General features: G+C 37.8%; 1 protein-coding gene across 6 annotated transcripts in view; it reads right to left on the bottom strand.

Moving 5' to 3' along the window:
* Positions 1 to 21579, bottom strand: part of Nr3c1 (nuclear receptor subfamily 3 group C member 1) — a 131706-nt gene that overhangs the window by 14957 nt on the left and 95170 nt on the right. For 5 of the 6 annotated variants that reach the window (XM_052742078.1, XM_052742076.1, XM_052742080.1 and 2 more), the window contains exons 3-7: positions 13665 to 13831; positions 9418 to 9534; positions 6271 to 6546; positions 5048 to 5192; positions 1339 to 1469 (exon numbers count right to left, since the gene is read on the bottom strand). In XM_052742078.1, coding sequence (XP_052598038.1) covers positions 1339 to 1469; positions 5048 to 5192; positions 6271 to 6546; positions 9418 to 9534; positions 13665 to 13831 — 836 coding nt within the window. The remainder of the gene's footprint in view (positions 1 to 1338; positions 1470 to 5047; positions 5193 to 6270; positions 6547 to 9417; positions 9535 to 13664; positions 13832 to 21579) is intronic. The other variant, XM_052742081.1, reaches the window with a different exon arrangement.

Here is a 21579-nt window from a genome sequence, read left to right on the forward strand (position 1 = left end):
TTTGGGGGTCACTTATGTATACTATCATATCATCTACGAATAATGATACTTTTTATATCACCTTGATCTCCTTTAGTTTTCTTATTGCTCTAGCTAGACCTTCAAGTACTATATTGAATAGATATGGAAAGAGTGGATAGCCTTATCTTGTTCCTGATTTTAGTGGAATTGCTTTAAGTTTCTCTCCATTTAATTTGTTGATGGGATCCCTCTTAAGAGATTAGCTTCTTTTCTCTTAATAGTGTATATTTAAGGTTCATTGATGTCTTGTTTGGCACAATAGAGTATCTCTTTTCAGTGTTGAATAATATACCATTATTTGGATGTATAAATTTATCCATTCACCTACTGGAGGACATCTCATTGCTCCCATGTTTTGTCAAATATAAATAGCTTGGCTATAAATATCCTTATTGACATAAGTTTTCAGTTGCTTTGTACTTGATCAAGCAATTGTTACATCAAATGGTGAGACTATGATAGTTTCCTATAATATCCAAACTGTTTTCTGAAATGGCCATTCTACTTTGCAGTTCTTTTAGCAATGAAGGAGAGTTCTGTGCTGTGTGTCCTTACCAGTATTTGGTGTGCTCAGTACTCTGGATTGGTTCATTCTAGATAGGTCCCTGCAGTATGTGACAGGCAGCACTGTGTCATGCTGACTTTCTGTCTTTATCTTCTTTAGTAAGGCATCTTTGCATATTCTCAGTCCATAAAAACCAGGTTGCTGTTTTAGTTGTTGACTTTGAAGAGTTCCTTGTATATTTTAGAGAATGCCAGGTAAGACTGTCCTTTTATTAATTATTCAAGATGTCAAATAACTAATATAGGTAAGAGTCTATATTTTTTTGAATTTTTCTAGTTTGATTATTTTTACTAGATGAAAGCAATTTCATTAAAGTCTAAATGTCATTAGTCTTGTTTAAACTTTTGACTGCTTTGATAAACTGTTAGTTTTCTAGGCTTTTTTCCATACATGGTAGTACTCATTAAAGATAAAAACTAATGCAGTAGAGAAACAAAATTATTTGTCTTACACAGTGATGTACTGAAGATGGATGGGTGGAAGGAAGGACGATAGACACAGATCCTGAGGCAGATCTCATACCTATTTCTACAATACCTACTTATTTTACTAATATTGGCAACACTTAACATATACATTTCTTACATTTTACCTTTCTTAAAATCATCCGGCTAGCCAAGCACAGTGGAATTGTGTATAATTGGTATAATTACTACATTATATACACAGAACAATAGTTTTAAAACTTGCACACCCCATGCATTTGCCATATTTAGATATGAGTCTTAGAAGTGAGTAGGTGGTCCACCAACCTGAGGAGAGAAGCAGTAAGGTTTTCATACAAAGATACTCTTCATAGGACACCTGCAATCTTTGTAATTCAGAGGAGATATACAGCATGTGTTTACATTGGTCATACATGCAGGGTAGAGTCATTCTCTGCCTGTGAGACACAAATACAAGTGTGAGTTAGAAAGAAATTGGGCTCGTCTAAAATAATAGCTGAATTTTGGTTTTCAAATTTGTGAGCTCCTGAGTGAAAGTGTACCTATTGCTGTCACTAATGCCTTACAGAACTAGAATGTTGGAGAACAGGAGAAACTAGTCGATAATACCCCTTTAGAATTTCAGAATTGTGAATGCTTTGCTATACTCAGAACTCATTAAGCTATATAATTCTGGAGTGCCCACAGGCATGCTTTAATGGAATCATTAGGATTCAGTTATTTTTACAGATCTTCTAGTCTGCTTATTCCTTTTTAAATTATTTTATTTTTGCGATTATAATATAATTACATCATTTCTCCCTTCCCTTTCCTCCCTCCAGACTCTCCCATATTCCCCTTCAAATTGATGGCTTCTTTTTGCATTAATAGTTGTTACATATATGTATATTTATTTATATTCCTAAATACATAAGTACAAGCTGTTCGGGATGCATACTGTTACTTGTGTGTACGTTTCTGGGGCTGATTAGTAGTACTGGACAACCAATTGGTGTGCTCTTCGCGGGCAGACTATTGCTCCCGCTCTCAGCATTCCGTAGTTGCCTGTAGTTCTTTGTGTAGGGTTGAGGTCTGTGAGCTTTCCTTCACCTATGTGAGCATGTCTTTTGTTTAGCTCCTTTTTAGGCAGGGACACTAGTTGTCTTCATACATGGCAGATATTATTTCCTTTAGCATTTAAAGGTTATTTATTACCAGTTACTTATTTAAACTAACATTTGGCATTTGACTATAGTCAGAGCTACAACATAGTTTTTTATCTTACCATTTAAAAATCAGAAGCCCCCTCTCTGTTAAATAGTATCTCATCCTAAAAACAGTTGTGTGTGAAAGTTATGCTGAAGGGGCAGTATTAGCACTTGACATCTTCTTAGTCTTCATCATATTTTTTGAGATAGAGTTTCTTACTGAACCTGGAGCTTACTTATAGGCTACACTGTCTGTCCACAAAGCCCCAGGGATCCTGTCTGTAACTCCCTAGTGCGTGTCTCCACTAGTAACACAGAAGCAGCTAAAGAGCAGGGACCATTTCTGTATTCTGATGGAGTTAGGGTGGAGCTCAGTCTGTAGACTGCTTTGCCTAGCACTGGGCTCAGGTTCAATCCTTATTCCCTTCCCTCTACCAGGACTAAGAATGTTATATGTTGTTATTTACCTCTAATCCAGGATGCTTATTTCTTGGCCCTAGAACAAAATCTAAAGTCTATTTCATGGACTGCATGATTCTGTTTAGTCATTATGCACTCCTTTCAACTCTGCCATACCCTTGAGGGCCTTCTTTCAATTCCTCACCTGGGCCAAGCTTGCTTCAGTTCTTCACACTTGTTTCTTCTGCCTTGACTGCACTACACTTTCACAGTGAATGATTAAGCTACTCAACCCTCTGGGCTCCAAGACCTCCATTATCTGCACACACACCCTGTCACACTATTTTATTATGGCTCCATGAATCCCCTCATCAGATTGTTCTAAGGGACCTTATTTGTCTACTATTTTACTCCAAGTTTTCATAATAGTGCTTGGCTCTTGATAAGTGTGTAAATGGCATTTAAAATATGGCAGGAGAAAATTACAAGTACCATTAGTAAAGAAACAAACAATATTACCATTAACTGGGATGATTAACTGCTTCAGCTAACTTTTTCTACTACTTTCCCAGCTATCAGAAAATCTCTGCTGTATCCTGAGATGTGTGTCCCAGAAATTACCCAGTAGTAGCTCACAGAAGAGGTGTCTGGATTCTAGGGTTACCTGGTAACAATGGCTCTGGCATACTCCCTAAGAACCTCTCCTTAGAAGCACCTGGGCTATCTCATCCGGTCCTTACTAAAACAGCTCCAATAAAAGGAGCTTATGGATGTCATTGCTCTAGGCTCCCCCATGAACTTTTAGCTCAAATAGATGCTTTTCTGTAACTCTACACATTTAATTTTTTTTTTTTTTTAAATCTGGTACACACAGTAAGGAATGCTTGCTACATTCTCGTACAACCTCTTTAGGCTGTCCTAAATGCTCTCTAATTCCCTTTTCTCTAAACATTCCATTCATTAATCAGCATTAATTTCCAGACTTATTGCCATTCTGGACACATTTCAGGCGGTCGCTCTTACTCACATGAAGTGTAACTGAATGCTCTTGTGCTAATGGGGCTTTATGGATTCATTACTTTTGGGAGGAACTCTTAACAGAATCTATAAATGTACAATAAAGGATAATCTCTATTGTCTTCAGAGAATAGACTCTGTGTATGAACTTATGCACATTCTAGGAAAGAATAAGCTACTGGCCCAAAGGCTAGTGATAAAAATAGAAAGTAAGAACAACCAGGGCTATATGGAAGAGGTTATATTTAGTCTTACTGTGAACTAAGAGGGTATGGTTTGAAGAATGACCAGTTTAGGTATTGACAAAGGACATTTAAGAAGAACAAACAGAAAGTAAGGATGCATTGGATGGCCCGTGGATCAGAACTGCACTTCAGGAGGAAAACATTAGTCAACATGAAGACAATGACAATGGAGGTAGAAAACCAGTGAGCAGAACAGCTCCATGAGACCAGAGGGTGAAGAGCTGCCATTATTCACGAAAACTAGCATAGGCCTACAGGGTAAGACAATGGCTGATTTATAAAACTGTGAGTTGTGATGGTTCTTCAGTTAAAAAATCACTATGTTTCCTCATACACATTCTTTTCTTTTTTTAGACAGGGTCTCATGTGGCCCAGGCTGGCCTCAGACTTGCTATGTAACTATGGATAATCAAGAAGCTCTGATCTTCCTATGTCCACTTCTTCAGTGCTAAGGTATCCACACTGCACCCAGTTTCTGCTGTGCTAGGAATCAAATGGAAGGTTTCACACATGCTATACAAACACTACCAATTGAGCTACATACATTCCTAGCGCAGGTCTCACGGTCTTTCCAGGGCCTGGATGTTATAGCCTTGCCATGCAAACAGATACCTCTTGTCTCTGTGTCTGTACCACCTCACATCCACTCAGTGGGGACAGTCTCATTGCTTTTATTGACCCCACATTAGTTTTCTCATACTTACTTTGTTTTCTTGATTAGGGTTACATAATTCAAACAATAGTACAATAAGATTATTGTTATTGTTTCTTGCCACACTGTATTGATCTCAAGACTCCAGAGATGCCCAAAGTGTAAAGGGTTTTTGTTTTTTGTTTTTAAACATGGTCTTCTGTTATGTAGCTCAGGCTAGCCTGGAACTCACAGAGATCCACTTGCCTCTGCCGCTGGAGATCTGGTATTAAAGGTGTGTACCACCACATCCAGCTGGAGTAAAGGTATTTTTAAATGTTATCTTGAGACAGTAATAATGGTACATATGCATATTCTTTATCTTATAATTACTCTACCTCAAGCACTAATGAACAGCTTTGCTTCAAGTTTGTCTAGATCCTAGATAGCTGGTAGGATTGATTCAGAACCACATTATTATGATAGCACACTGGGAAAACATCAGCTGGTTGAAATACTGCATGAATCTAACTTACTCATTAATGATCAGATCAGGAGCAAAACACAGCAGGTTTGCACTTGCTTGTCTGTATGATCTCCAACCCAGGGCAAATGCCATGAGAAACATCCATGAGTACTGCAGGAGGGTCATTTGGTCGTCCAGGTGTAAGTTTCGGAATCCTAATTGAAAAGAAAGGTGTAAGGCAATACTCCAGTCGATCAGCTGGCCATGTTTGGGGGTGGCCTTTAATAGATAGCATCTTTCACATCAACACCTAGGTGCTCAGAACTTTTTAACAGTTTAACAAAATGTATAAATAGCTGGGTTTTTTTTTTGTCACTTTTGCCTATTTAAGTATACACAAAGTAATATAGTAAAAGAGAAAGCCAAGGGTCTTGGCTTAGGATAAATTCTTAATGGATTTAGATTTCCTGATATCTATCTCCTTTCCTTTGCTAAGATGGTGGGGGTGATGGGAGCTTAGCTAACTTATTCTTACTCGCCTGTGTGTGTAGCCATAAGTTTGCCAATCCCCTCTATCTGTAAAGTCAAGACTGATGCTTAACATTGACTTCTACTACACCAAAATTCCAACATGAAACTTTTGTTTAAAAATGCCTTAGAATTAGATGGAAATTTATATTCACATGTGGCATTTCATTTAATGAAAAGCAAAAATGATTTTGTGTTAGTAAATTTTGACAAATTCAACACACCTACTGTTTATCAATTTCAAAAACAAACAAAATGAATGGAATTCCTAAATGTTCTCTTCCAGGTGTCAGAGTGAATGGAATTTGAGTTAATTCTGGTAATAGATGATCCTATCTAAAATGAAATGCTATGGGTGACCTGAAAATCAAGGAATAGTGTCTGTGGTTTACTATGGTCTCTCATTTGTCCTTATGAGTAAGAGAAGCAAGATTTGCTGTGAGATTAGGATGATACTCAACCTAAAGAGCCCTAGAGCAGCTTTATTTTTGGGGGGTGCTGCAGATTGACCCCAGGGTCTTGTGCATGGTAAGCAAATGACACACCACTGAGTTATATAGGAAGCCCAACCCAGAATGCTGCTTTTGTTTACAACAAAATACCAAGGTTCACACTCTAGCTCTGCCGTTCTTTGTGTCTTACCTGGTATTGCCAAATGGCATACCACTGAGTTAGTTATATACCAAGCCCAAACCAGAATGCTGCTTTTGTTTACAGGAAAATACCAAGGTTCACACTCTAGCTCTGCCATTCTTTGTGTCTCACCTGGTATTGCCTTTGCCCATTTCACCGCTGCAATCACCTGGCGCCCACCTAACATGTTGAGTGTGGACATGATTCTCCAAGCTGAGTCTGGAACAGAGCTGTCATATCCTGCATATAACACCTCAGGTTCAATCACCTCCAGCAGTGATATCAGGGTTGGGGTAAGTTGTGGTAATGTTGCAGGAACTACTGTTTTGTTAGGATTTTCAGAAGTGTCTTGTGAAACTCCTGTAGTGGCTTGCTGAATCCCTTTTATTTTTTTCTTTGTTTTTCGGGCTGTGGATATTGAGAAAAAAAATTAGAAGTGTATTGAATCAACTTTGTAGCCCCAACATTCCAATTACAAGAAGTGTTTACTTCTTTCAATAATAATTTCAGAAATTAAACTATTTTAAATTTTTTGGTATGTGTGGTAGTTTGAATGTAATTGGCCCCATAATCTCATAGGGAGTGACACTATTAGGAGGTGTGGCTTTGAGGTCTTTTGCTTAAGCTTCGCTCAGTGGCTCAGTGTCACAGTCGACTTGCCTACAAGGTGTACAACTCTCAGCTACTACTCCAGCACTGTGTCTGCCGCATGCAGCCATGCTCCTTGTCATAATGATAATGGACTGAACCTCTGAAACTGTAAGCGAGCCAATAAAATAAAATGTTTTCTTTATAAGAGCTGCCATGGTCATGGTGTCTCTTCACAGCAATAAGGAACCTTAAGACAGTATGTATATGTGAATGAATGTTTGTGCATGCACATGCGTGAGTGTGGTGTATGTATGCATGCACGTGTGGGAGCATACACCTGTGTATTTGCTCAAGGCCAGGGGAAGAAGTTGGAAGTCCAGCCCTCTTACTCGCCACCTTATTCTTTTGGAGGTAGGCTCTCTCTTTGAAATTGGAGCTAGGCTAGCAGCCAGTAAGCCCAGCCACCCTCTGGTAGCCACCCCATCTCTCAAAGTGCTGGGGTTAATAGGCATGGGAGTAGCCATGTCTAGCTTTTTATGTGGGCACTGGAACCCACACCAGGGTCTTCATGCTTGCCTAGCAAGTGATCTTACCCACTGAGCCCTCTCTCCAGCTTCAGAATTCTTTTATTAGTAATTATGGTGACATGGCATGGAAAGGGAGGATTTTTTTGTGGAAGGGAAAGATCCATAGAAGTTCACTCCTATCATTTGTTTCCCCTAAAAGTCAGCTAGCAGTTTACTGTTTGCCTTAAACTTCTGATCCTCCGCCTCCTAAGTGCTAGGTTGTATTGTTTTTCTTCTCATTTTTTAATTCTTCCAGAATTAAATATTAACATATTTTGATCATATTTACTCCTTTTTCTAACTCCTCCCAGATCTATACCCTCTTCCCAACTCTGTTCTCACCTATTTTTTTTTAACCCATAAGGTACAATTTGTACTGCCCATTTGCTCTTGGATGTGTGGCCTTCCACTGGAGTGGGGTGACCTCGCAGGGCCACACTCACTAGCTGTTTAGCTAGGGTGCGGAACTCTGTGTCTATTCCCCTTCTCCATGCTGGGCTCTGGGCTGGCTTGAGCTTGCCCAGGTCTTGTGCAGCTGTCCTAACACCATGGCTAGACCACAGTTTCCTATAGTCGTCCACTGCCTCGGACTCTTACAGTCTTTCCACCCTCTCTCTACAATGATCCCTGAGCCTTCGGAGGAGGAGGAGGAGGTTTGCTATAGATGTCCCATCTAAGACTGAGCATTTTCCACTGAATACAAACAGCATACATTTGAATTCTCTCTTGAAACTACAAAGGTTACAAAAAAGTAGACAACCGTTATTGTATTTAAAGATATGTTTAATGTGTTAGTACTTGGCTGTCAATTTTAAACAATCTAGATGGACTTAAAGCTTTAGGGATGGTCTGGGGAATTTGGACTCTATATTTAGCAACACTCTATGGAAGGCAGCACTGGGAGTGAAAAGAATGAAATGAATACCATTCTCTCAATAGCAGCATCTTTTATTCAAATTTTAGCCTTTTTAAAAGGTTTCTTTTTCTTTTTAATTATGTATATGCACTTATCTCTGTGTGGGGTATGCATACTTGACTGCATGTCAGATACCCTGGAACTGAGTTATAGGCAGTTGTGAGTTGTCAAACGTGGGTACTGGGAAGTGAACTTGGTTCCTCTGCCATTGATCCATTTCTCCAGCCCGAAGACTAGTCTTTGTAAAATACAAATATGACCATGTCTCTGCCATTATTGTTTATTTAATTCCTACTCATTGTCTATATTTACAATTCAGTGCTACTTTTTCCTGGATGACTTCTCTGACCTTCAGGAAGATGACCTTCCCTATTAGTCCTATAGCAGCATTCCTTTTGTGGCATGCCACACAATTTTGTGATTGATTTTGTGCCTAAATAGAAAGTAAGCGACTCAAACTCAGGCACTGATTTGTATTCTCTTTATACTTGTTGAGTACTTCCTAAATGAAATATCATAATAACAATAAACACTAAATTGAGTTAGTAAGAATGCTGATTTCAGAGAGCTTGCTATTTCAACTACAGCATAATCCCAAACTTTTCCAGAGGAAAGTTTTTAAATGAGATTAAGTGTTGATTATATAACTTGTTATATAAACAGGGATATCAAATTCTAACTTACACGTAGTTTTAGTTTTCTTTTGTACTTAAACCACAAACCCATCCACTAATTCCTTATTTTTTTGCAGAGTTGCAATAAAACATATTTTTCAAGAAAAAGGTGTGTTTTTTGTTTAAATGCAAAAGAAAGAGAGAAACATGAAACAGATCTCATACACAATACTTTTCCAACCTTAGGGAATGGTTTTGAGTTTCAAAAAAGGAGTAAGAAGGATGAAAACAAAGTTGCTTCGAGTTATGTAATTTTCAGTATTATGTAATTTATTTAATATACACTTTAGCTATCCTAAATTCAGTGTATATAACACAATTTATGTGATAAATTAACACATAAATGATAGGATCATGGAAAAAATCTAAAATGTTTTACAATATATTTCATTGGACAATAATATAACATGATGCTAATTAAGCATATATAAACTGAGTTCACTGAATGATTCCATCTGCTTGCTTATATAAAAAGGAAAGAGATCAGTTTTCATGTGACAGCTAGATAGTTCCTTCTAGGTATTTTCATTACCTTCAAGGTTCATTCCTGCTTGAAGACATTTTCGATAGCGACATGCTGGGCAGTTTTTCCTTCGAATTTTATCAATGATGCAATCATTTCTTCCAGCACAAAGATAATTGTGCTGTCCTAAGAGAGATAAAAAGGGGCACTGTTAAAATTCCACAGATCTGTAAGGACTTTTTTTTTTTTTATGAAGAGCCTAGTTTCTTTATGTTTTTATTTTGAGCAGAATATGATCAAGATAAAAGTCACTTTTTAAGGAAAGCACTGAAATAGGAAGGTAACAGTATGCTTGTCTACATAAATTACAGTGTTGAGAGCACTTGTTCTGGTCAACAAATTTAAAAGTTAATGCAAACAAGTTTTACTGCAGTGTTTCATGTATAGATGTGTACAAATCGTAAATATACTTGAAGATTAAGAGACAGAACTGTATCCTAGAAACCCCCTGGTGCCAAAAGTCAGCACTTTAAAAAACTGCTTTGTATAGTTCTTTTAACAGTTATAGATGGTGTCTGTAATAGTTGTTCTATTATTAATTCTGACCTATTGTTAAAGCGACTAGAGAGAAAGCAGGCTTAAAAATGTTTGGGAATCCCTAAGAAAAAAATGACTTTAATTCAACAGTCAACATTATACCTTCACGTGTAGGTATAAAAATTTAAACAAAGTGAAACGTTACAAATTGCCAGTAACTGGTCACATAAATCACAAACTTGGCAAACTTACAAAGACTATTTAAAAAGCTTTTAGAACATAAGGATGTTTAGAGTCACTTGTGGCCTCAAATACTGACTTAAAGAGTGCTAGTATCTAAATTTTCTGGTACCCAGTATTAAAGAACTGCCGTTCTCTCCTGTCAAAAAGTTTCAAAGACATTAAAAAGGAAAAGACTAAAAGTGTTTTCCATCTCTCACATGCACATTCTCCTTGTCTTCTTTTAATCTGAGTATTCAATATTGACAAAAACAATTGAAAGATCCATTTGCCTGGGGAAAAAGTAGAAGTTTCCTACACAAGACTTGGTTGTTTATATAGATATATCAATAATTAACATTCCATGTTACTTATACTAGATGAGATGGTAAGGCATTGAGAAATGAAGGTCATTTCTCAAGAATAAATCATATTTAAAGAAACGAGAAAGAATTATAATGATCAGCTTACCAGGCTGAATATAGCTAGCCCTGGTTTCTAAGAAGAGGCTTCTTTTTCTTTGATGCCTAGGGCAACCTAAGACTTGGATTAAAAAATATTTATTTTTCCTGATATGATAAATCATGATGCTCTTTTAAAAATGAGTACAGGGTTAACTATATCAGTTCAATCTTTTGGGAAGCTGAGGCTACAAGGTTGACTAATAGTTACACATCTAGCTTTATTTCAGGGCTATACTTCCATGCCAAATATCTGTGCTCTTTCAAATCCTTTCTGTATTCTGTAAGCTTCCTGGCTTCTTGGACACAAAATGGAAGAACTAACCCAATAAAATCCTATTATATGGGACTGAAGAGAAGGCTCCACAGTTAAGAGCACTTGCTGCTCTTTCAGAGGACCTGGGTTCATTTCCCAGCATCTACATGGCAGCAGCTCACAACTGTAACTCCAGTTCCTGGGAATCAGATGCCTTCTGGCCTCTGCAGGTACCAGGCACGTACATGGTGTTCATGCAGGCAAACACTCAAACACATAAAATAAAACTAAATCCTTTTTGAAAATCCCATCATGCAGCAAAAGGAGAAACAACAGATTGCATCCACAGCTAAGTGCTAAAATTTCACCCCCTAGGAACATCCCCACATTAGTGTCCTGCAGTTACTGGGAAAAAATTACTTCTAAAGTAGAAGAAATTCGGTGTTTGTTCCATGTCCAACTAAAGGATTCAGCTATTCATACTATGCTGATTCTGCTTTCTTTGCCCAGGGTGGAGTGTAACTGAGAATCTTCACTATAGTCTCAGGTTATCATAATAGTATGATGTTCAACTAGTTGATTCCTCCCTTATTATAAAACAAGGGATTGGAGCTAGTGTTAAGATTTCACAAGGAATGGCCATGCACTACTCATAGTAATTTAACAACCATCCTTTTAAGACCGGTATCTGGAGTTCCTGTTTCCTGCCACCTGGTAAATTTCCTTTGAACTTCTCAATGTCAAGTAAGGAGCCCTCAGATCATCCAAAGCCTCTTATTACTGCTGGTACTGGTACTTTGGGCTAAAATCTACTTTTAGCATGTGACTGTGGCTTGCCATTAATGATAGGTGGAGCAGTCAGACTAACAGATAGCCAGTGTATCTATCTGTCTCCTGGTACAGAGGAGTGCAGTCCCTTCCCGTATCATACCAGGGCTGGCTTCTGTGACCAGTGAAATATTTCATAGACCAAACTGGGATGGGAAGTGGGAACACAACAAAGAGCATGTCGAACACGCAGACTACCAGCTGTCCTGGGATAAACATAAAGTAACACGGTCAGTCAGCTTAAACGCCGATAGCCCTTCTCAGCAGCAGTGCAGTACAGTGGGGCATGTATCAGTGGGATGCCAAAAACGGTTTGCGAAAACATTACCTTTTTGGAGTTCATTCTCTTAGGAAGGGTTGAAAAATATGTAAATCTTAGAGATGATGATGCAGATGTTGCAGTGTTCAACACCCCAGAAGTTACTCAGTGCATGGTAGTGATTAGTTAAATGTCTTGTGATTGCTTTTATTTCATCATCTATCTACATTATAAAGTGGCAGTGTCAAGGGCTTGCCATATGTGTCTTTGAGAGTCAGTGTCTGAGACAAAGACCTTACTTACTTGGAGACCACTTTGTTGGAATCCCAGCTTTGCCACTTCAGCTCTTCCAACCTGACTGCTCGTGTGCCAGACATAGATCCTAAGAGGATCTAAGTGCTCACAGTGTGTGAAGTACATGTGTGAAGTACACACACTGATTTGGTGTGTGTACTTCACACATGGAAAGTGGAGTCATTGATACCTGTCCACCTTATATTCTACAATATAGTTATAGACACTGGGGGTAAATTGAACCCAAGAAAAAAGGAACTGGCAGGGCATAGGAGCATATGGAAAGGAAATGGAGTACTCCCAGGGTCTTAAATTAAAAAAAAAAAAAAAGAAAGAAAATATCTACTCTCTATACATCTTATATAAATAACAAATGTTTAAAACTTAACTCAGATTTATGTTTGGGTATTTATAATGCCAATATGGGGGCTAAGTATAATTTCTATTATGTGTTAAAAATGTGATGTTAAATATATAATATACCTGTCTTTTAAAAAAGAAATGCTACAAACTATGTATAGGGTTTTTACAAGTCTAGATAAAAATTTGAGTTAAGAGTACCAAAATTGATGGAATTTTAGAGCTGGGAAGTGCCTTTTCTTACTAATCGTGGAATCCAGCCACTATGCTCTGCTGAAATAATTAAATGATAAACAGTTTTTTAAAATAGTGTAGCTAATACTAATTTTTACCTAAAAATAACTGAACGAGTTAATTTTAAAATAAGAATTAAGAACAGTGGACTGTAATGGTATTATATTTCAGAGGTAAATTTGGCTTTATTTTCTGGTTTGACTTCCATTAAGATGCTTTTAGGTAGGGTATATAAAATATCTCTAATACTAATCTTTCCTCCTGGGATGTGCACCCACCAGCACATGGTCACCCTGAATCATATTTACAGTGCAATCACCTTCAAGACTACCCCTCTGTGTGATAGCCTCTGTACTTGGAATTGTTAATTCAGACTTTACTCAAGTGGACTGCGACCTCTCTGAGGGCAGATCAGGTCTTAATGGTATTTGTAGTACTCAACATGACCTCCTATTCAGCAGGGAAAATGAAAGAAAAGAATGCTGTTCTTCCCAGTTCTGGTGTCACTCATTTCTGTCTGACTGGTCGAGCTGGTAGCTTTGAAACCAACTTGGTTATAGGGAATGAAAAGCCACCGTTCTCGGACTGTCTCGACTTAGCAAACTGTCAGTTCACATAGCAGTATTCCTTACAATGTCTTCTTTCGTTCTTTCTCAGACTGGACTTCTATCAATTTATTCTAGTTCTGCTCCTTCCTCCTTTCCCTTCCTCTTCCCAATGGAGCCTTAAGAGCTACCATGCTTGCCCCTAAATTGATGTCTAGACTTGGTGGACTTTGCATACAACGAGCAGTTCAAAATTTACTGTGAGAAATAGAAACAAAATAAAGCAAAAATGAAACAAAAATGAAACTCTTCAAAACACACACTACCTTCCACTGCTCTTTTGAAGAATACTTTACAACTCCCACAGGTTAACACCCCATAGTGACATCCGGAAGCTTCATCAGAGCACACGAGGCAGAGTTTGGGAGGTGGTCCCGCTGCTGTTGAGGAGCTAGACGGAGGGGAGCTTACATCTGGTCTCATTCCAGGGCTAAATTAGGAAGAGGAGAAACAGTGTTAGGATTGTCACCACGATGAAAGGAATGTCAGAATGTATTTGTTTCCCTTTTCATTCCATGTTAGTATGTTTGCAATGAATCTAACAAGCACCAGAATACCCTATCTAAATATATTTAAACATATTATTTTTCTATATAAAATATGAAATTCAGGAGCTGGCAAGATTGCTCAGTGGTTAAGATCCACCTGCCCAGCAGACATAAGGACCCGAGTTCAAATCTCTACCACCTTTATGCAAAGCAGGGCCTAACTGTGCATGCCTATAATCCCAGCACTGGGGACAGAGTTAGGTGGCTATGAAGGGCTCCCAAGACAGCCAGCCTATAGCCAGCCTAACGGAAACAGGAAGGTTCCCAGGCCATGAGAGACCCTGTCTCAGGGCAGAAAGGTGGAGAGTCACAGAAGATACAGACCCTAGGAACTGCTCTGGTCTCTACATACCTGCATACTCCCATGCATGTAAAACATAAACATCCAACAGTAATCAAAAACTAAAATATGAAGTGCAATAGCAAAATCTTTTTGTGGCTCCTAAACAGAATGATGTTGTAGTTCACTTAGAATATAATTGCTATTTAAATATAATAATATGCATTATTTTCTAAGTGTGCAAATAGCAAGATATTTTTAAAAAAATGGATTAGACCTGTAACTACCATTAAAAATCAAGAAAGACTATTTCTACCATGCCCCCCCCCCAAATTCCTTCTATCTCTTTAATTGCTTAGGACACCAATCTTTTTTCCTCATAATTTTAAGATCTCACATTAATTAAGAACCATTATCATTCTATCCATGCTCTCTAGTATAGAAAAAAGTTACATAACAGCTCATAAATTGATCCTAGCTGAAACAACAGTTTCTTATGCCTTGGAAAAGATTATTACAGAAACATTATTGTATACATTGGAAAAAACTCTAATTTTCAACTCGGAGAATGACCATCCTGCTCTCTCTCTCTCTCAATCAAAATGCCCGAAGGCAAGCAGTGTCAAGTGTGAGTCTGACGCTCTGACCAGACCCCACTTTCCAGTTTGCAAACTTCTTACTACCACAGAATGTGTACGGTGTAGTGCTTATTAGTTTAAAGTTCTTAAACATTCAATAAGAATAATAGATGTTTATCTTATTTCATATCAAGCGGTGATGATGGTTTTCAATATTGAATTGTCCTAAGGAACTCTTATCACATGCTGACTCTGAAACTAAAATTTATACACACACACACACACACACACACACACACACACACACACACACACGTATGTATGTATGTATGTAGCTAACTAAAAAAGAATCTCCAGCTTCCTGCTTCAAATTACACTGCCTGTTCCTTATCTTCTTATTCGCTCTCAAACAGGCTTTCAAAAATATGGGCAGTATCAACTTGTTGGGTGTAGAACTCTTCATGTTGAAGTATTTTGTTTATCACTTACATAAGACAGTTCACAAACATAAACACACACAAACTCTCTCTCTCGGAACTTTGCTCACTTTATTCCCTAAGAGATAGCATTTTGGAATAAGCTGGAGTGGATGTAGATTGTCTCTTCATCCTTTATGCATGCTTTTATTTCAGCCCAGGACAGTGCTAAATCTCAAGTGCAAAAAAAATGATTAGTACATTGACAACTACAGTAATTTCTTGAGTTTGCTCGATTAGTTAGAAATAACAAGTAATTATCTTTCTGTTGCTAAATTTACTTAGGAATAAACATTAAAAAGTAGTAACTGTAGCTGGGAGTTGTTACTTATCCCTCTAATCATAATACTCAGGAGGCTGAAACAGAAAGACTGCTATACATTTGAGCCCAGTCAGGGATCTTTCAGTTCTGGGAAACCCCGTGAGACCCTGTCTCAAGAAACAAACAAACAAAAAATGTTCTGTAATTCTAGTAAGTAGTCAGTCATTAAACCCAAGGTTCACCCTACATTTAATCCTCAAATGAAGCTTCCTGCATTTAGCCAACTGTCTGTTTACCTAGCGGCTTAATCAATAGGGCAGCATTCCCACCATTTAGTTCTGGGAATAGGCTCAAGGGTTTCACATTGTTCTCTGAGCACTGTCAATAGACTTTCTGCTTGTTTCCATATCACAAGGTATTGATTCCTTGCTAGATTTGGGCAAGTGGACTGACTGCATACTACTGAGAGCCTCTAATAGAAGAGAAGCTCCCGAAATGACTGATGTGGTTGGGCATACCCTCTGGTTAATGCAGACTTGTAAAGCTGCTGCTCTGGGCCAGAGTTCTCCATTGGAGTAGGAAGGTCCTGGGATGAGCACAGAGTGTAGCAATGTGCTAAGGGAGCAAAACTCCCTAGCTTCTGTTCTGAAGATGCTCCTATTCCTGCTCAGCCAATCTCTTCTCAACTGACATCTATTTTTAGGGAGCAGCAAGTTGCTTGTATATTTAGTTTATGGAAAATGAGCACATTGTTCAAAGATTTTTAAGGTCAATCCTACAGTTTCCTTTACCAGTTTTATATATGGTATTCACATATATATATAAAATGTATGTATATATTTGAATTTTAAACAGTATTTTGTAGTATATCATGGTTTAAGAACACTGCCATGAAGAGAATCTCATTTAGCCTCTCAACCTTGTGATAAGATGTCACCATCCCTAGGTGAGGTCATGAAAAGAGTGGCATGTAGTTGATGAGGGAGAATACTGATTTGTTTCAGCTCTCAGCAGTCCCACTTGAGAGCCTGTATAGCTTTTGGAAAGTATCTACTACTTTGAGCTTTAGTTTTCTCATCTGTAAGCTGAGAAGCATCACTGGTGAATATGTTCTGAAACCAAAATAACATGTTAGAACTCTAGCGTATAGTTCATCCTTGCAGCAAGGAATTGAAGCATACATGTTCATTATTTTCTTAAGGAAAACAGAAGACTTAAGCCTAAAGTCTAGTACAGTGTCTCCAAATTATCACACAGAATGTAGAATATATGAAAAACATGTTCAGACTACTCAAATATGATTAATAGATGGGAAAATCGAGTGAAGAATCTAGAACCCAACTCAGGCTTGGGGAATCATCTGGACTACATCAGATAAAAACTCAGTACATGGAAAGCTGCAAGTCATAGACATTCGTGTGGGAAAAAAGTCAGCTTTTATTACATAGAAGGGAACTGATTGGGCTACACTGGCCATCTTTGTAAGAAACAGATGAATACAGCTGAAAATATTATTTGTATGATATTGCTGAAAGGGCTAGGGGTCAACAAAATGGCTAGATCCCCAAGGAAAATAACAGATATCTTCTAATAAAAAGCTATGGCAGAAACTAAAGTTATATTGTAGTAACTGTGTATTTCACCTGCTTTTTCTTATGGCTACTATCAAATGCTAATAGCACAGGTATGCTGTGGAACAATGTTTGTACACTGTAAATATTTATTACTCTCCTTGGTTAATAAAGAGCTGATTGACCTATAGGTAGGCAAGAAGAGATTGGGGCAAGAGAGCCAAACTAGGAGGATGCTGGGAAGAAGGGTGGAGTCTGAGAGTCGCAAGCCAGATGTGAAAGAAGCAACATAGGAAGTTTATCGATGAGGTAAACAAGCCTTGGGGTAGCACATAGATTAATAGAAATGGGTTAATTTAAGTTATAAGAACTAGCTAAAAACAAGCCCAAGCTATTGGCCAAGCATTTATAATTAATAAGTCTCTGTGTGGTTATTTGGGGAGTGGCTGTAGGGACAGAAAAGTCCACCTACACAAGTATTTATATCTCTTTCTATTTTGTCACATATTAAAAGGTACATGTGTTGATATTTACATAATTAACCATTTTTTGTTTTCTCAAGGATGCTTGGTGGACTTGACCTTTTTTAACTATGAGGTAATAGTGAATATAATGATGAATAAGTTCATAAGTGCAAATATCACCACAAAAATATTCTGATAGGGTCTTGGAGACTCCCATGAGTGCTTGAATACTCTGTGAGAATTTGCTGTCATGGAGAACATGAGATGATAACATGATAGCTTGGTAATAATTTAGTATCTTTAAATTCTCAATTGTTCTGTTTCTAAATGGGAAATTAATGAACTGAACAAAAGAAAACTTGAGGCTTTTCTCTAAAGGATAAGGAGATATTAAACTTTTACTAACTCAAGTGTGGTGGTTGGCTTAACCTTCAATTTAAGTGAATTTAATCAATAATTTTTCAATGTAGTGCAAGATATCCACCTCAGAAAACAAGTATTAACTACCATGGGAAAATCTTGGAAATACAGCTGCCTCACTGGTTTAATTTTTAACAACTACTAATGGAATAGGTGTATTCTCATCAGCTTGTCAGATTTGTTCAAATGCCACAAGGCAGTAGTTCTCAACAGGGGACAATTTTTGTTCTTAGGGGATATCTGGCAATGTCTGCAGACATTTTTATTTTTCACAAATAGGGGAAAGCTACTTTTGTAAGAGATAAAGGTCCAAGATGTGATAAACACCTTCCAGTGTACAAGATAGCTCCCAATAACAGAATTACCTAGCTTCAGGAAGCTTTGCCAAAAGCTTGCAGCACATAAATTGGTATGGGTAAATAAATTAAAAAAAAAATCTAACAGGAATCAGAAACATTAAAGCGTGTGGTGCTCATTCTCAATTGATGAAATCTAGAACACAATTCTTACAGCTAAGAATCAGAATATCTTGGGAAAAGGAAGATTGTAACAGCCAGAGGGCACGGCATCTACTGTGAGGGAGTGTCTTCCATATGGACAGGAGAGCTGTACCCATGAAATCTCAAGGATATGGTTTCCTAAATAAGACCTGAATAATGACAATACCAGTTGACATGCCAACGTGGAAGGAGGGTATCTCACAGGGTCCCACCCCTAGAGACAATCAGTCTTCCTCAGTGATGTGCCCTCTAATTAGCTAACACCAAGTAGTCAGCTCTAAAAAGTATACATCTGAGCGACAGTAATGTACTCAGGTTATATTTTACACACACACACACACACACACACACACACACACACACACACACACACACCCGCATGCACGCACGCACACACGCACCAACAATAACTGAAGAAAAACAGACCATGAATTTGAGAGGGCAGAGGGCTGACATGGTGGAGTGGAGGGAGGAGAGAAATATTATAAACACAGTAGTCATATATGAAATTCTCAAAACAGTAGTAAATTTTTTTAAAGGAATGATTGCTTTATTGAGGTACCCACTGTAGTCTTTTAGTCCAGACAAGTCCAAAGAAAGGTTCAAAATGGAGTTGAAGCAAGAGAATACACAGGCCTGGTTATCAACGATAGAATTAGCTTGGGTCAGTAATTCAATTTTTCCTCTAGGGCTAGCAGTAAAAGGTGGATTTTACACATTAAAGTCACCTGTACTTTCCTTATCTTTGTTCACTAGGAAAAATGTAAATACTCAGCTGCACACACCAGGTGACTGTATTTTCTGTCTCTGTTTATCTTTGCTTTACCTAAAAGATTACTGATTTGTTTAATAAAATGCTATGTAATAGCTTTCCAACCAAATGTAAAAGTACTCTAAGGGAAGATTTTCACCACATTTCTGTTCTGTGGTTTCAGTAGGACACATTTTATCTTATTTAGCAAGGCAAGAAAGACTGGTTCTTTATTCTCTGCTTTGCGTTTATGGGGAGAGGTTTCAATTTTAGGTGTACAGAAAGAAACTTTCTCTAAGGTTTTGATAAGGTAGGAGGGAAAAAACATGTTTCTTTTGAAAATACTTAATTTCTCACTTGCTGCATGGATCAGAAAGTTATTTGGTGAAGATTCTGAAAACCAAATGATTTGTATCCATGATTAAAGGTGGGATCCAATTTTCTCCCCTAACCTTTCAGTTTAAGCTACGAAGTTATAGGTTAATGTGGAATGAAATCATCTGTGATATATTATGTTCATTTGTCAAATGAGCTGTTTGGATGTTGTCCATTTTTATGTAAACTATGAAATAAAGATCCTATCTCCACACTGGTCATCATTTATATCCACTCCTGCATGTGAGAAGCTACAGTAGCCAACCTAGGGACAGTAATAGCCCCAAGGATTTTCAGTGAGGAGGGGCAAAAGTGGAGAGTTCCTCTCGGACTTTGGACACACCAAGGCCTTGTCATGCCAGTTCTCTGGGTTTAATCTGCTTGACCATATAAATCAAAGTCTTTAGCTAATATACACCAAATATGCAGGACACATTTCCCAAGTGATTTTGAGTAGTAAAGGATACACTTTGATCTGTAAATGCCTTTTGGGATCCTGTATATTTATTTGAGAATAAATGGTCACCCAAACTCTACTTCACAGAAAAACAATGTATGTTTTTCCTCATGAACAGTCAATCCTGAGTCCTTAGCCATTATGCTAAGTAATTTAGCTATTAACAACTGTGTCATCATTCACAGAGGAGAAAATATTACAAATTTTATAAACTCCACACACCCCCTTTCTCAGGCTGTGTTCTCAGTTCTGTTAGCTTAGTTTGCATTATGAAACTTGAGTTTTAAGGAGGAGCAATGATGTTTTAAATAGTATATCAAGATGAAGATTGGTTAAGGACAGTTTTGGTAAGGAGGAAGATTGGTAAGGAAAGTTTTCATTACATGGTTATTTCTAGAACGAAGATTTTCTTTTCTTTCTCTTTGATGTTTCTTTACTATTCGGAACACACGGAATAATAAATGGTTTACTATGTCAATGGTTTCATACAGAATTTTGAGCATGACATCTTCAGAGAAGGCAAGAATATGATGGAGACAATGATAAGTTATTGCTGCCTTCAAACATATACCCTCACATCTTTGAAGTGTTTGGATTTCTACTTGAAATAGGGTGGGAACTTGGTTTCACCATTTTTAATCTGTAAAATAATTTCAAACAGCCAACAGTGTACATGTCTGAAATCATACCAATAATATAATCTTGCAACCAACACTTAGTAGCCAAGGCTGCCTATGAACTTGCAATCCTGCCCCCGCTTCCTCCTGAGAGATGAGAATATAGGTGTATACCATCACATTCAGCTTTCTTATCTGATTCTTAGAGATCTGAATTCACTTACTATGCTTAGTAGTCCACACAGAAATCAAGAGATTGCCAATTTTAGCCATTTCTCATATCCTACCTATTATTTTGTCATTGTTGTCTTGGATACAGTCTCATAGCCTAGGCTCTATTTTTTATTCTTCTATACCATGCCACTTTTCTCTTTCCTGTCCCTTCTCTGGTCACCTTAACTATATGCTTTCACCACTGCAGAGATTTGTCCTAAGTTGTCTTATTCTTAGCCTCTTCTCTTTCCATTCTACCCAATCTCTATGCTGCCAAAACATCCAATCCTGTCCTAATTAAAAGTCTAGGGGCTTCTCCAATGTGTACAGTACAAGCACAATATGGCTCACAGTCTGGCCTCTTTCTTTTTTCCAATCGTATGTCTTTCTACAAACACAAACCATTTGGTGTGTCATTTCAGAGAACCTGTGTTGTATAAATATTTACAAAGTGCCTAGTGCATACCAACTTTTTCCTGGGAGTCTTTGCTGAGTCCTGTTCCCCTATCCTGAAGCATCTACTGTGGCATTTCTGAACCATAAGATTCTGGGACTCAAACACTGCCATTAAGATTTTACAGAGGTGGCCTTGGTACTTTGTGATGTGTATGTGTATGCTCTTCCTACTAGTAATTCCTTTGAAGAGATACAGAACCCATGTCTTGA

Source organism: Peromyscus californicus, unplaced genomic scaffold (genome assembly GCF_007827085.1).
Source record: "Peromyscus californicus insignis strain IS unplaced genomic scaffold, ASM782708v3 Scaffold_17__1_contigs__length_78620276, whole genome shotgun sequence".
NCBI lineage: Eukaryota > Metazoa > Chordata > Mammalia > Rodentia > Cricetidae > Peromyscus > Peromyscus californicus.